The 17347-nt window shown below is 36.3% G+C and overlaps 1 protein-coding gene across 3 annotated transcripts in view; it reads left to right on the forward strand.

Moving 5' to 3' along the window:
• Nucleotides 1-17347, forward strand: part of GPM6A (glycoprotein M6A) — a 379853-nt gene that overhangs the window by 294170 nt on the left and 68336 nt on the right. For 2 of the 3 annotated variants that reach the window (XM_002745202.6, XM_003732397.5), the window contains exon 2: nt 11488-11680. In XM_002745202.6, coding sequence (XP_002745248.4) covers nt 11488-11680 — 193 coding nt within the window. Of the gene's footprint in view, nt 1-11487; nt 11685-17347 lie in introns of all 3 variants that reach the window. The other variant, XM_054252777.2, reaches the window with a different exon arrangement.

Here is a 17347-nt window from a genome sequence, read left to right on the forward strand (position 1 = left end):
GTTGTCTCTTTGTAATTAGGAGTGAATTACCAGCAGTATGGTAGACTAAACAGCAGGAAAACCTTTTTTGTTCACTGACAACTGATGTTTTGAAACAAATATGTTTGTTCATTTAAAATATGCACATTTAAAGTATAGGTACAATTAATATATAATTACTTATAAATGTACACATATATAAGTACACATTGAGGTACTGGCAAGAGAGTAAGCAGAACCCTCAGAGGCCAGAAATAACATTCGAGGAGAAGTTCAGGGAGGTAAGCAAGAAAGCATTACAGGCAGCAGCAGGTCTAGGGTCGTTTTCATATTCCTGGTCTCCCTGGACTTCACACTGAGTGTCCTGGTGATATATAGGTTAAGAAATTAGGAAACAGCCAGACTCTAAGACTGGCGGTCAAGTTGGAACATACAGCATAAGAGTCAGGACTCTAAAGGTCTCAGTGAAAAGTTGAACCAGGAAAACAAAATGAAACAACGCCAAAAATTACAGAGCAATAATAATGACAAAAGTTGTGTGTAAGGCAGAAAGGAAAGTTTATATTTTTTATATCTTGGGTGAGTTGAGGGAGAAAAAATGTCTCCTGAGAATTTCATACTACAAGGCAGTTCTCCTGTGAGTTGGTGATCTAAATTTCTGCTACTTTCAGAAACTGAAAAACTCAAGTCTAGGATTTAATTTAAAGAAGGCCACCTACAAAGGACACAAACTCATCATTTTTTATGGCTGCGTAATATTCCATGATGTATATGTACCACATTTTCTTTGTCCAGTCTATCATTGATGGGCATTTGGGTTGGTTCCAGGTCTTTGCTATTGCACACAAGGCTGCAATGAATATACGTGTGAATGTGTCTTTATATTAGAACAATGTATAGTTCTTTGGGTATATACCCAGTAATGGGATTTCTATTTCTAGATACTTGAGAAATCGCCACACTGTCTTCCACAATGGTTGAACTAATTTACACTCCCCACCAACTGTGTAAGATTGTTGCTATTTCTCCACATCCTCTCCAGCATCTGTTGTCTCCAGATTTTTTAATGATCACCATTCTAACTGGCATGAGATGATATGTCAATGTGGTTTTGATTTGCATTTCTCTAATGATAAGTGATGATGAGCATTTTTTTCATGTCATCTTTTGAAAAGTGTCTGTTCATATCCTTTGCCCACTTTTGAACAATAAGAACACATGGACTCAGGGAGAGGAGCATCACACAATGGAAGCAGTTGGGGGATTAGGGGAGAGACAGTGGTGGGGCAGGGAGGGGAGGGTGGGGAGGAATAACATGGGAAGAAATGCCAGTTGTAGTATGCACCTAAAGTAAAATAAATAAATTTTTAAAAATAAATAAATAAATAATAAAAAAGGAGGTCACTATAAATTTCAGAGGATTTGGATTCTATAGGCCATATTCTCTAACAATAATGCAATAAATATACAAACAAATAACATATAGAAAAATTTAAAAACCTGCATATTTGAAAACCAAAGTAAGTAATACAAAAAAAATCATGACTTATATGTCAAAAAGAGATCTCAGTGAAGTTTAGAGAATACTTACCACTGAAAGGGAATGAAAAGTTTGCATATCAGAACTTGTGGAATTCACTAGAGTTAGAATTAGAAGGTAACTTTATAGGCTTAAATATTTTCATTGGAGAAGAAAAAAACTCCGAAGGGCAATTAGCCCAGCAGCCACTTTTTCATCTTAAAGCATTAGAAAATATATAGGAAAATTCGGTGGCTCAAGCCTGTAATCCCAGCACTTTGGGAGGCCGAGGCGGGTGGATCACGAGGTCAAGAGATCAAAACCATCCTGGTCAACATGGTGAAACCGTCTCTACTAAAAATACAAAAAATTAGCTGAGCGTGGTGGCGCGTGCCTGTAATCCCAGCTACTTAGGAGGTTGAGGCAGGAGAATTGCCTGAACCCAGGAGGCGGAGGTTTTGGTGAGCCGAGATCATGCCATTGCACTCCAGCCTGGATAACAAGAGCGAAACTCCATTTAAAAAAATATATATATATATTTTTTTTATATATAAATTTATTATATATATTTTTTATTATATATATTTTTATTATATATATTATGTAAAAATATAAATGTATATATTTTATATAAAAATATATAAATGTATATATTATATATAGTTATATAAATATAAATATAAAAATATATAAATCTATATATTTATATATATATTTCCTATATATAAATATATATATATATTTCCTATATATAAATATATATATATATTTCCTATATATATATATAGGAAAATTTACCCAAAGAAAATAAAAATAATGTAAAATTAGAAATTAATGAAACAAAATAATCTTGCAAAAAAAAGTTATTTGAATAGAATGATAATGTGGAAAAACCTTCAGCTTTACTCATTGTGATAGTCATTAGTGCTGTTTACTAAGTTTCGTGGCTCCCAGCCTTATGGAAACAAAGCAGAATTGCACTTTTTGTCTTTGTCATTGACAGGAGGCTAGTGACTCTTTCTACCCATTAGGCTGTGAGTAGAAATGGCATGTACTACTTAGAGCCTAGAATACACAATTGCCAAATGAGATTACGGTGTTTTTTATTCTGATATGACTAGCAGTGTTCAAGATGGTGTTTGCTTTATCAACCTGAGTTTCTGAATTGCTCTAATGGGAAGAGATCCCCCCTGTGAAGCTGGGAAGAAAATATTGTAGACTTACTGGAAAATAAAATGTGATGTTTTAAGTCATTAAAAATTGTTTGTTTTAATGGCAAACATAAAGTGTAGAACATAGGTTGTCCTGGCCTATGCACTTTAAGAAGAGAGAAAGGAAGAAAAGAAAGACAGAAAGAGAGAGAGAAAGAGAAAGAGAGAGAGAGAGTCACAGAGAGAGAGAGAGAGAGAGAGATGCAGAGGGAGAGAAAGAGAAAGAAAAAAGGAGGAGGGAGGGAAGAAGGAGGAAGGAAAGAAGGAATGAAATAAAAAAGAAAGAATTGAAATCATTGGAGAAGACCAAAGGACATATGTTCCAATGATGGATACACTAAAAATATTATTTAAAATGTTATACACAACTTAATGAGAAAATTTATCTTTTATTAAGTTTACACATACTTATAAAAACTGAATTTAGCAAACAGATTTAAGAAGAAATAGTATACTTGAATCACTCTAGAAACATCAGCAAATTAGAGCAATAGTTTAAATTCTTCCCATAAAGTGCACAAGTGGCCTGGCTAGTTTTACTGGTTGTTCTACCAAATACTCACTGTGCAGATAATTACGACTTCATGTGGACTGTCTCAGAGCACTGAAAAGAGGGATCACTTTATAAGGCTAATATAAGCTTTATTACAAAACATAATACAAAAGCTTGACGTCAATGACATTTATTAACATATTGATGTCCCTATACCTTCACCAATTTTATATGTATATGTATATGTATATGTATATGTATATGTATATGTACATGTATATTTTTTGAGACAAGGTCTCGCTCTGTCACCAGGTTGGAGTGCAGTAGCATGATCTTGGCTCACTGCAACCTCCCACTACCTGCTTCAAGCGATTCTCCTGCCTCGGCCTCTTGAATAGCTGGAATTACAGGCAGTCACCACCATGCTCAGCTAAGTTTCGTGTTTTTAGTAGAGACAAGGTTTCACCATGTTGGCCAGGATGATCTCGATCTCCTGACCTTGTGATCAGCCTGCCTTAGCCTCCCAAAGTGCTGGGATTACAGGTGTGAGCCATCGCGCCAGGCTGCAACCTATTATATTTTAATTTCTCCTTATGTTCCTTTGTCTCTATCTCAATCTATTTTGCCATTACTGGTTTCTTCAAATTTCCTGAGATACTCTAGACACATACCTGCCTCAACACATTGACATTTAGTTTCCCTCTGTTTGAAACCTTCTCCCAAATAGCCTTGTGGATGGTCCCTTTACCTTTTCCAGATCTTTTTCCATTGCTGCCACAGTTATTCCTTTCCTGGCCTCTTTATCAGAAATTGATACTGATATTCCAATACTCCCTATCCCACTTCTTTGTTTAGGTTTCCTTCCTTGAACTTTTTACAATCTTACCCATATTTCTTCAGTATCTTGTTTATAATCTTGCTCCCACCTCTACAATGAGAGCAGAGATTTTCATGGATTTTGTTTACTTCTAAAGTCTCAGCAATTAGCATAGTGTCTGACACCTGGTAAGGGCTCCATAACTGTTGAATAAATTAATAAATGCAAAAGCATCGAACAGAGTTAGCATGAAAAATTTAGCAATGTGTTTTTTAAAACTCTGTGACACCATTGGTTTTTTTCTAATGAATGCAACTTTAACTTAAATTAGAAAAAATTTGTTGAAATCATAGATAAAAAAGAGAAAAGAAAAAATTATTTTACCAGATAAGAAGCATGTTATAGAATTTAAAACAAGAGACCATCTATAACTAATAAAACAACAGCAAGCATCAAACTTAATGGTAAAAACATGACAAGTGTTATCTATAATATCAAGGTCACAAAAGATGCCTTTTCACCCTATTTTACATCCCCTCTCTGCATTTTATCCAATAAGACAATAAAAGATAAATTAAAAGGCACATATATTGAAAAGAAAGAAATAAAGCTCAAAATTTTCACAGATGGCATTATCAGCCAAAATTTAAAATAATCCACATACTCAAAATGATTCACAGAATCAACAAAGAATTTTACAGTTTGTTGATAAAAAATTAATATCAAAATTACATAATTTATACAAATACAAAAAGACCAATCAGAATCCCAATTAGTCAATTTATATAACCAGAAATACTGTTTCTAAAATTGATTGGTAAAGTAAAAGGGCAATGGACAGCCATGACATTCATGAGGAAAATTACTTGGTTGAGGCAATTTCCTCCACAAATTAAAACATACTATAAGGCAGCATGGCATTGGCCCAGCTGCTATAGGAAATGGGTCCCCATCCAGACCTATTTTCAAGAGAGAGGTTCTTGGATCTTGAGCAAGAAGGAATTCAGGGCAAGTTCATAGGGTAAAGTGAAAACAAGTACATTTATTTATGTACTTTATACTGTATTTAAAAATAAGTTCTGGGATACTTGTGCAGAACATGCAGGTTGGTTACATAGGTATGACCGTGCCATGGTAGTTTGCTGCACCCCTCAACCCATCATCTACATTAGTTATTTTCCTAGTGCTGTCCCTCCCCTAGCCCCCCATTCCCCGACAGGCCCCGGTACATGATGTTCCCCTCCCTGTGCCCTGTGTTTTCATTGTTCAGCTCCTACTTGTGGGTGAGAGCATGTGGTGTTTGGTTTTCTGTTTCTGTGTTAATTTGCTGTTAATTTGTTTCCAGCTTCATCCATGTCCCTGCAAAGGATGTGAACTCATCCTTTCTTATGGCTGCATAGTGTTCCATGGTGTGTACATGCCACATTTTCTTTATCCAGTCTATCATCAGTGGGCATTGGGGCTGGTTCCAAGTCTTTGCTATTGTGAACAGTGCTGCAATAAACATACGTGTGCATGTGGCTTTATAGCAGAATGATTTATAATCCTTTGGGTATATACCCAGTAATGGGACTACTGGGTCAAATGGTATTTCTATTTCCAGATCCTTGAGGAATCTCCACACTGTCTTCCACAATGGCTGAACTAATTTACACTCCCACCAACAGTGTAAAAGTGTTCTTATTTCTCCACACCCTCTCCAGCATCTGTTATTTCCTGACTTTTTAATGATCACCATTCTAACTGGCTTGAGATGGTATCTCATTGTGGTGTTGATTTTCATTTCTCTAATGACCAGTGATGATGAGAAAAGCAAGTTTATTAAGAAAGTGAAGGAATAAAGAATGGTTACTCCACAGAGAGAGCAGCGGCTTGAGCTGCTTTACCAAGGATACTTATTGTTACTTCTTGATTACATGCTAAACAAAGAATGGATTTTTCATAAGGTTTTGGGGAAAGGGGTGAGAAATTCCCGAAAATGGTGGCTCCTCCCCTTTTTAGAGCATATAGGGTAACCTCCTGACTTTGCCATGGTATTAGTAAACTGTCTTAGCACTGGTGGGAGTGCCTTATAGCATGCTAATACATTATAATTAGCATATATTGAGCTGTGAGGGTGACCAAAGGTCACCCGTGTGGATCTTGGTTTTGGTGGGTTCTAGCTAACTTCTTTTCACAGCTTATTTTATCAGCAAGGTCTCTATGACCTGTATTGTGTGCTGACCTACTATCTTATCCTGTAGCTTGGAGTAAATACCTAACCTACAGGGAAGGCAGCAGGTCTCAGCCTTATTTTACCCAGCGCTTATGCAGGATGGAGTTGCTTTGCTTCAAACACCTCTGACACAGGGGTAGACAAATAGACTAATAGGACAGAATAGACAGTCCTCAAACAGATCCATACCTCTATGGACACTTGATAATGACAAAGGTGACATAAATCAGGAGAGAAGGAATCAGGTGCCTGGTAAATAATATTAGGAAAAATGTATTGGTGAGTCCATAGTCAGTCTATTGTGTATCTGACTTCTCAACCTCTCCTGTCAATCTCTTTTCCAGAATCTGCAGTTGTGCTGGTCTCTCTTCTCTGTTTCCTATCTCTCCTGGTCTTTTTCCTATTGGTTTAGGTTTTTTCCCCTATATTTGTTTTGGTGCAGTTTGTGGAGTGAGCACAAGTAAAGGCATGTTTTTAACCTCACAATGTTTAAATGGAAATAAATTAATCAATGTCTCTTAAAAAAGAAAATCACATTACGTATAGTTGTCATCTCTCTTTACCTTCCTTTAATATAGAAGAGTTGCTCCCCAATATTAATTTTTAAAAATATTACAGAACAGTTGTCCTGTAGAATGTCCTACAGTTTAGATTCGTATAATTGTTTCTACTTAATTTGACTGAGATAAAATATTTTGGGCAAGATTTTCACATTTATGACATCAGTGCTTTTTTCACTTGGGAAGCAATTTATGTCAGTTTTCCCCATCATGGGTAGGACCAGATTTGATCACTGGATAAGGTGGCACTTTTGGATCTTTCCATTGTAAAAGTTCCTCTTTCACTTTGTAATAAATAAGTGTTCCTTGAGTTGAAAAAAAAAAAAAGTCAGTATCTTTTTTTAAAGATAACCTTTCTTAAGAGCTTCTGTTTTCTTTGAAATTGTTTTATTAGTACAAGTCAATCTGTAACTTCACTAATCTCTGGGCAAACACTAATGTTTCAGAGGGTGTGTTGAACATCTCATAACTGTTTTAATATTTGTTTTCATGTTAAAGCTGAGGCACAGTATTATTTCATTTTAGAAAGTATGACCAGAAAATGATATGAGAAATATCTCTTTGTGTATAGAGGTAGTGCCTAGAACATGTAAATTCGGTATTCTCTATTTGAGCCATCAGTTCTATCTGAGAATTAATGGGCCTATTTTTATAATATTTAGTATTGAAAACGTTTCCTGCTCAAAGCAATATTTACCGTTTCACTAGAGATTTTCTCAAGAAAAAAAAACCATCTTCTCCAGCGTCAGCACTTCGCTTACTACGCCTTCACTAATATTCATTTAATAGAGTGGTTTTTCATCTGCAGTTCAGCAAAAAACATGGTGCTGGGGCAGCAGGATCCGCAGCGTTAAAGGGTGATTGTTGAGAACCTATCGGGGCCCAGGGGCAGGGTTGCTATGGCAACTCTGCTGCTCTGCCAAGGCTCTTCCTCTCTGTGGGAGGAAAGAAGCTCCCCTGCCAGCAACTACGTGGGATCCTGGCAGCTGGAGAGAATGCTGAAATAAAGGACTCCTTCCCCAGATGGGAGTTCTGAGAGTCTTCTTTTAAAAGGAATAGGCAACTCAGGCTCAGTAGAAGAGTGGGGATAGTTAGGATGTAGCCCATTGTTAGTGCAATATGTGTATGATGAAGTACCTAAGATTTCTTCCTTTGAATAGAAGTTTCACGGAGGGTTGGGTCTTAAGTCAAAAGATTCTAGCTTAACTTCACAGTAGTGCAAGTTTCAAGGAAGTTGTATTTACCATAAAGGCAATGTGGTTCTGAGAGATTTAAATGGTAGCATGTAAATAAAGAGACCTTACACTCATTTTGGAAATGCACGTTATCTCAGGGTTGTCAATTTGGTTGACCCAATTTTGGAATTTATCTCCTGCTTTTCTTTCTAAATGTGAAAGCCACTGCTGAATTGAAGTTATACTTGATGCTCTGATGCAGTAACTCCAGTATCCCCCCTACAACTGTAGAGCATAGTGTGGAGGCTAGAATTGGTCTATTTAAAGTAGAGTGGCGAAAAATTGGAAATAAGTGAAACTGACCCTGAATTGAGGATTAAATTAATCAGAAGTCCCCAGAAGTGGCTTTGGTGATCAGTCATGAGCTTACCACTTAGTCTGCTCCTGAGCTACTCTGATTCTGATTTTATCTTTACTCAATTATTAGCTTTGGGCTCTAGGATCCAGCAAAGGCAGCTCCTACCTATGCATTTGATGTTTGAACCCTTTATATATGAACTTATTCTATTTTGAACGATTTTGTGAAACATGTTCATCTATCTGGTTTTTATACTTCTGATTGTCTGCTGTAGGTATCTCCCACAACCACATCAAATGCTTCGAGAAGAGCAAAATAGAGAAATCACAGATGAACAGGATTTGAAATCATGAGGCTATGTGGTATACTTGCCAAAAATATGGGTAGCTCTTCTTTGCGTTGGCACTAACTTTTTTATTGTTATTATTTTTAAGTACCCAGTGAGACAGAAATTGTAGAACATCAAGAGACAGAATAGTCCAAAGATTGACCTGCCACCCTGTTAATCTCCACCCAAAACTGTGTTCAGTGACATTAAGATACTACACACATTGGTTTTAACCATCTGCTGGTAAAATCTCTTCCTATTATATGAAGTTTCAAGCTGTTCTAACCTTTTCTACTTCCCCACATTGTGTGTGTGTGTGTGTGTGTGTGTGTGTGTGATGTGTGCTGGGGGAAAAATGTTCAAGAAACAATTTTGCCTGCACAAACAACAGCTACTGAAGTGGGAAGGTGTTCAGACTCCTTTTTTTAACCTCCTCTGGGGCAGATGGGATGGACTAGAATTCTCAAGAAGGCCAGTTCAGTGAGCAGCATTAAAAATAGCAGACTAGCTCAATCTCCGAATATAAAGTGAGTTCTCACAGGAACTTTGCAATTATCACATGCTTCATATGTTGCTATATGCATCTATGCCTTCTAGATAAAGCACACACAGATCTTCCTATGACTTAAGCACAATCATGAACCACTTTTAAATTTTGTTTGTCATTTATTTCTGAAGGAAAAGGAAAAGTCATTAATTATGTGAGAGGCTTCAGCATTACAGAGACAGATTTGATCAAGAATTTTCATAAGGAGGAAAGCAGAAGGAAATCTTTGGAATGAGGATGTGTGTATGTGTATGTGAGGGGTGGGTGGTTAGAGGTGGGTGCATATGGAAGTTGGGTCATCCTTGCAAGTACCCTTAGCTTGTCAGCCCTCTTACCTAAATTCTTCTTTTTCAGCAGTAGCTGGTACATAGTACCTCATAAATATTTCTTCTTGCAAAACATATATGCTTAAGCATTTCGAGTTAATTTCTTAGAAGATATCTAGTCTAGGATCCTGTGACCTTTATTTTGAATATTTGCCATCATTTTCTGATGTCTCAGTTTAAATGCTTAAAGCTGTGTTTAAATAAGCAAAAGTGATGAGACCTCAAAAAGCAAAAGTGACCACAATGGCCAAATAATTTTTGAAAACCACATAACAGTACAGTAATAGTTCATATTAACAATAGTTAAATTAGGCCGGGCATGGGGGCTCACGTCTGTAATCCCAGAACTTTGGGAGGCTGGGGTGGGTGGAGCACTTGAGGTGAGGCATTTGAGACCAGCCTGACCAATATGGTGAAACCCTGTCTCTACTAAAGATACAAAAATTGGCTGGGCTTGGTGATGCCCTCCTGTAGTCCCGGCTACTCAGGAGGCCGAGGCAAGAGAATGACTTGAACCCGGGAGGCAGAGGTTACAGTGAGCCAAGATCAGGGCACTGAAGTGGCTCTGGGCGACAGAGCAAGACTCCTTTCCCTCCCCGACAAAAATAATAATAAGAGTTAAATTACATCTAATAATGACAGCATGTATTCAGTAGTTACTCTATGACAAGTACTATTTTATATATTAACTCAGTTAATCCTCATGAGAGCCACATGAGGATTCTGACAGTTCTCCTAATGTCACATTTTTAAAGATGATAAGCTCAAAAGAATAAATTTGGCGAAAACCACACAGTGATTGATGTGTCCGACGTGCTCTCTTTTGCTGTACCAGTTTCTTTCTCTTATTTTTTAAACCATGAATGATAGCAAAAAGTAGATTTTTATTATGAGTCACTACTCAAATATCATATAGAAGTATTGCAGTCAAAAGAGTCAAAAAATAATTGCCCTTACTACATAACATGCATTCAGATACTGTCTATTCCAGTCTCTGCCAGTTTTAATATTTGCTGGTCAAAAAGCTTTGAGGTCAGAAGTTCGAGACCAGTCTGACCAACATAGTGAAACCCAGTCTCTGCTAAAAATGCTAGAAAAATTAGTAGGGCATGGAGGTACGTGCCTGTAGTCCTAGCTACTTGGAAAGCTGAGGCAAAAGAATCTCTTGAACTCGGGAGGAAGAGATTGCAGTGAGCTGAGATTGTGCCACTGTACTCCAACCTGGGCAACAGAGCCAGCATCTGTCTCAAAAAAAAAAAAAATATTCACAATATACTAATGGGCTTCAACTTACTGTTTGAAAAATTGGTTAATGGGGACAAAAATACGTTAATGTGGAAAAAATAAGTTCTAGTATTCAATAGCAGAGTAGGGAAATTATAGTTAAAAATAATCTATTGTATATTTCATAATAGCTAGAAGAGAAGAATTGTAATGTTCCCGACCCACAGAAAACATAAATATTTTATGTGGTGGATATCCCAATTACACATCTCATGTATCCCCAAAACATGTATAACTATGACATATTAATAAAAAATCTGTTACAAAAAAGAAAAATATAAATACAAGGGATGCAAAAGAATAAATACCATTGAAATAAAACCATAAGAATGTGACATTTGAGAGCAATACATTTAAGAAAGAATGATATGCATGCATTTCTTGTGAAGATTAATTATTATAGAAAGTCTGGGTGTGGAAGCAAGGGCTTCTGTGGATTTGGGGGCAGATAAGGAAGACATCAGTCATAGGAAGAGTTCTCCTATTTGTGGAGGATGGGTTTATAATTAAGGAATTTGATCTTTGTATCCTTCAAGGCATTCTAGGACTTGATTTATACGGTTGACCTGGTATTATCAGTGCAAATATACTTTCCTGTAGTGTTGAAGTCTGCAAAAAATTTTTTTTAATTAGATTAACAAACATATGAATTTCTCCCTTTGTGATCTTCTACAGGGTGTTTTGAATGCTGTATCAAATGCCTGGGAGGCATTCCCTACGCTTCTCTGATTGCCACCATCCTGCTTTATGCGGGTGTTGCCCTCTTCTGTGGCTGTGGTCATGAAGCGCTTTCTGGAACTGTCAACATTCTGCAAACCTACTTTGAGATGGCAAGAACTGCTGGAGACACACTGGACGTTTTTACCATGTAAGTCACTCTAGTATTTCTGGTTATCTACACTTCTGGGTATTAAATAAATTGGGGCCTACATTTACATGAGGTATTATATATATGAAGAAACACTCTGAGGGTATATGTGATTCAGCAGAGTAATCATGATCCACAATTGCCTTTACAGTCAATAGAAGGCACATAGCACAGGATCAGAGGCTTAATCGATGCTTTAAATGTAAAGTTGTATTCAAAATTCAGTGACCATTAAGTGGGATTCTGGCATTTCTCCTTGTTTTTCTAACTTGAACAGAGGCTGTTCTGTTAGAATAGTGCTAGGTACAAATGTGGCCCTTGCCACTAACTTTAGAAAAATCACCAAAGCTCCATGGGTGCTCCCACCTTTAAAAGAAATGAACTCAGCCCTGGGTATGATATCTCACTTCTGCTGCCTCACAGAAATGATTTAAGTAACATTGTGCAAATTTATTGTCTTCTGTAAAAGAGTAAATCATAAGAAATTAAGCAACCTTTTTTTTTCAAACATCCATTATACGTTTCCGCACTAAGACGTAAAACTCCTAAGATCACTAAATTACGATTATGTTAAAATTACTTTTTTTAAAAAGTAATTTAAACAGCCTGAAAGTTAAAGTTTGCTGTTGAAATGTCAGCTCCTTACTGCATAATATAGAGAACAAGGGTTTGGGATGGTATTATAGAAAAATTTATTTCTCAATAAGTTACTATTTCAGATAATGTTTTCAGTGATTTTTATGCCCATGAGAAGAAAATAATTGATCACAGTTTGTTTGTAATTCCAGCTGATAATAAACTTTGTCTCCTGAGCTCTTATAGCTTTCGTTATACTAATTCTTGTATTTATTTCATGCTGTTTGATACCATGTGTTTGTAACGTTCTTCATGTTTCTTTGTCATTCTAAATAAACTCAAACATTCTTAATGCATATATATATTTTACCTACTCTGATGCTTTTAGATTTACAAATCTGAGTGGTTATCTGGATTATTTGTGTAGCTTTGCTTTTAATCCTATCATTCCATCTAGGGCAATTACTGTTGATCTATTATAATTATAATGTATGATTCTACTCTGAAAAAACACTTGGTCCACCCAGACAACTGCTTAGGTAGAAGACAACTTTTTTCCAACTACAATATCAAAAATGTTTCGTATTGCTAAAATTTCTTTATACTCCATCAGGCACAGGCAAATTTTCTTGAACAAGATATTTTTTAAGCAGTTTTCTTAAATTGATTTTCAAAGTAGTTTTTATAAATATCATACTTAACTTTTATTTATTAAAGTTACCAATTTCCCCTGATAATGAAAAGAGAATACAGTTGTACATTTCTGTCAGGTAATGGAGCAAGAATTCTCTATATTTAAGGGGCAGGCGCACAACGTATACCACTAGACAGAGTACAAAGCAAAATTTTTAGTAAAAGGAAAGCTGAAATATTTGTTTATTTAAAACCTGTTGATACTTAAAACCTATAGAAGGGCTGATCAGAAAATAAGAAACAAAATAAAGAAAATGAGACTGAGAAAACCCAGTCCCTCCCCCACCCCCTATACATACATGGTGATTAGAAAAGTTAAAATGATTAGCTATTAATTAAGAAGCTAAATTATTATAAAAGTCTGGTTCATAACTCTGTAGTATCAAGTGAGAGCTTGACCAAGGTCACTGACAAATGGAAATGAAGAATTAATAGCAAGTTGAAAGTTACATATTATATTTCCCAATGTAAATTTATTTTGCAAATTAGTTCTGAAAAATTGACATTATCCATTGAATTGAATCTTGTAACCATGCAATAGACAGTTTATCGATTTCCACCAAACACAGTACAAACCTACGTATAAAACCAAAATTCAATAGCTATCAATGCCTTAGATTCAAATAGCATGAACCAACTCTTTAAAGATTATAAGTCATAGATTCATCATTTGGAATATAATTAAAATGCTTTATATTATTACAGGTTAGCGTTTAGAGAGTCTTAAGAAAATGATTGCATGGATATATTTTAATGCGATAAAACTGACATTTTCTAGTTTTATCTCAGCCTACCCTGGACAAAATATGTTCTCACTGTGCATTATTTTAAGCCATCACAGATGTCCTTAACATCTACAGATTCTCTCTGTATAAGCTACATCCAAGTTGCTAAACTTAGTTACAGAATTATAAGTTTGTAAGAAATTATAAGCCTAATGAATGGCAAGAGATGCTTATGTACATCTATCAGCAAATATTTGTTAAGATATTTAATATTTAAACAACAAACTTTCATATATTACAGAGATCTATCTAAGCTCAAAAGGCAGTGTATGTGGGGGGGTCAGGGAGGGTTTAGAAGAAATATTGGAGATTATATACTTAATTTGGTTGCTGTCCCTTTGGTCTGTTACATTATGCATTAAATATAAAACCAATACTGCATGTTTGGAATGTGAAGAATACCATTTTGATTGGAATAAAAGTAAACGTCAAAATTATCTCTCTTTTCATGTTTCACATTACAAAATTCCTTACACAGGCCCTTTGGAGCTACCAAAGTATTTAAGGCTCACTTCTTGCCAATAAATAGTTCATGAAAACAGAGGAAAAACGTACCATAAACCTCTTTGTACAATTAGTGCCAAGTGATAAATTTAAAAGATTACATAAAGGTTTAGAAGAGGTGGAAATTAATCTACAGGGCTGCCTTCTGGGGTATCAGAGGAATGGAAAAGGTGCAGGGAAACAGAAGACACTAAATAAGCAAATATCAGGAAGATGAGGCTGATTGGTATGTTTGCAGGCCATACGTCTCTCTTGGAAATAAACTAAGGTTGGTCTGGAAAAGAATGTGTAAGAGCATAATTGTGGTGAAAAGAACAAAAGACCTACCTAATTTTAGTAATTTACGGAGTCTATTTCTTTTCTCCATAGTTCTCATACTTAGTTCAACCAAATTCATCACTCCAACATCATGTATTTGGAAAGAGGCTTGTTTACTGGATGTGTGAACTAAAAGGTAAAAGCAGTCACCCAAGCCCCAAATCCTCCATCTGTGATCCTCAGGATTTGAGGAGTTCCCTACTTTTTTATCTCCGGGATCACAACGTTTCTCTCTCTCCCTCTTTTTTTCTCTCTCTACTGTCTCCGTTCTCTTAAATACATACACTTATCTCAACATGGTCAGTGTAAGTCCAGAGGGAGACAGGAAAGGCAACAGCAAACACAATGACATGTGACTATTCTGTTCCGCTAATCACCTGTCCAGAATGCAAACCATACTGACCATATCTCAGTTTGCAAACAATCCTCATTATTATGTCACCATTATTTTAGCCATGTAATTCTAAATACCATCAGCCTCTGCCAATGGGAGCTACCCTGAAGTCAAGCTCCTAAACTCTTAGCTGATATCACCCATTAAATTGTTTTGTCTTATTACATTTGAGGTGTGAAGACCTCCAGATAGAGAGAAGAATGTTTTTCTCAAAAGATTTCTCAAAGATTCTGTTACTCATTTATATAACCCATTTCTAATCATTTCTGTAACTTCTAGTACCTCTCTGTCTCTTGTCTATTTTGTTCCCCAGAAGCTTTTAATCCCTTAATTTTCAGCTTAGTTTCTCAAAACCAGGTCCTTTGTTAGTTACAAACTGCTTTGGTAAGAAGTGTGTAACTTCTTATCAATTAGGGGGTTATTTCCACACTCTAATCACAACTTGTGTTGGTTTAGCATTGCCATTTAGGCCCACTCAGCACTCAAATCAGTTCTGCCACTTTCTGCTATGTGGTGACAACGACATTTTTTTCTGATACTTATGATTTAGACCTTCTCTTCTGAGAACCCGTAGGAAAGGTGTTATTATTGTGCATCATAAATCATTTGACAAAGTAAGAAGTAGGGTAGGTATTTTGCTTCTGTAAAGCAGATTCATACGAGACAATAAAATATGGAGACTGGGGCAGGGCGCGGTGGTTCAAGCCTGTAATTCTAGCACTTTGGGAGGCCGAGGCGGGCGGATCATGCGGTCGGGAGATCGAGACCTCTATCGAGGTCAACCTGGTGAAACCCCGCCTCTACTAAAAATATAAAAAATTAGCTGGGCACGGTGGCGCGTGCCTGTGGTCCCAGCTACTCGGGAGGCTGAGGCAGGAGAACTGCCTGAACCCGGGAGGCGGAGGTTGCAGTGAGCCGAGATCGCGCCATTGCACTCCAGCCTGGGTAACAAGAGCGAAACTCTGTCTCAAAAAAAAAAAAAAAAAAAAAAAAATTTGGAGACTGGTTAGGAAATTAGATATCATGCCGAAATCCAAACCACTAATTTTGCTAAGTGACTTGGCTTTTTCAATAGCTCTCCTAAGAACTGGACAAGGAGCAGTCTTACTCATAAACATGTCCCTGTCTAATTATAAGATAAAGACTTTATTTGGGTTGTCTTCCAGAGTGAATATATTTTATTTTAAAAATTTTTATTGATTGTTTAATTGACTGTAATTTGAAGTTAACACATCAAAAACTGAGTTCACTACCTAGTGAGTTACTTAATATTGCATGCACATATAAAATAGTTCCTATTTACCTAAAACAAAATCAATCAGTAAGCTCAGATAAAATAGATATATAGGTTTTGCTCTCAACTGACTTTATGTGAGTTTACATTTCTAAGTTTGCTTGTAGTTTATGGTCATTCTCTGGAAGTTAATGAAGTAGGAAACAGTTATTAGCTGCTTAATGGATAAGTGGGCTCTGTTAAGGGAATGGAAAACTGTGAATTAATAACAAGACAAAACAAGGTTTCATAGGCCAACATGAATTACATTAGTGTGCAAACTACGTGTACTGAACTAGGTTGTGGACAATTAAACCAAACTGTCAAAGTCTTCTACTCATAACAATGTTTGAAGATCTGCCAAACTGGCATTGATGTAGGATTATTGATTCGTCTTGGGGAGTCAAACATAATATACATCATAACTAGAACTCATGTTAGAAAACCATACTGAATTCCAGACTTTTGAAATTGTAATCAAATCATGTGCATTTCATTAGACAATATTTCAGCCAGGCTAGTACTCCTCAAATGCGTGTTTTAAAATACCTCAAAACACCAATATGAAATAACAAGAACAAAACCAAATACTGGAACCATGAGGACTTTAGATAGACAAGATTCTTGTCTATCTAAAGATAAGATTGGTGGTGGATAAGATTCTGGAGCCAAACTCCTCGAGTTTGTTTCGTATATTCTGTGCCCCTTTCTAGCTTTCTTACTTTGGAAAAGTTACTTAACCTCTCTGCCTCAGTAACTCATCCGTAAAGGGGACATATTCATGCTGCTCACATTCTAGAGTTGTGTGGCAAAATTAGTTGATATTTCAAAGCAATTATAGCACGGCTGGCACAGAGTAAGCACTACGCCAGTGTTTATTATTATTATGATGGTGATAGTGGGGGTGATAGTGGTTATGATAATGATGACATCTCCTCTGAAACTGACTCACAATTTTAATACCTACTATCATGCTATCTTAAGTCAGTTTATCTCTGAACACACCCTAAACAACTAGTTATTATAAGTTATTTCACAATAATTCACTCACTCACTATCACCAGAGCAGCACTGAAGAGATGGTGCTAAACCATTCATCAGAAACCACCTCTATGATCCAATCA

The sequence above is a fragment of the Callithrix jacchus genome, chromosome 3 (assembly GCF_049354715.1).
Source record: "Callithrix jacchus isolate 240 chromosome 3, calJac240_pri, whole genome shotgun sequence".
Lineage (NCBI taxonomy): Eukaryota > Metazoa > Chordata > Mammalia > Primates > Cebidae > Callithrix > Callithrix jacchus.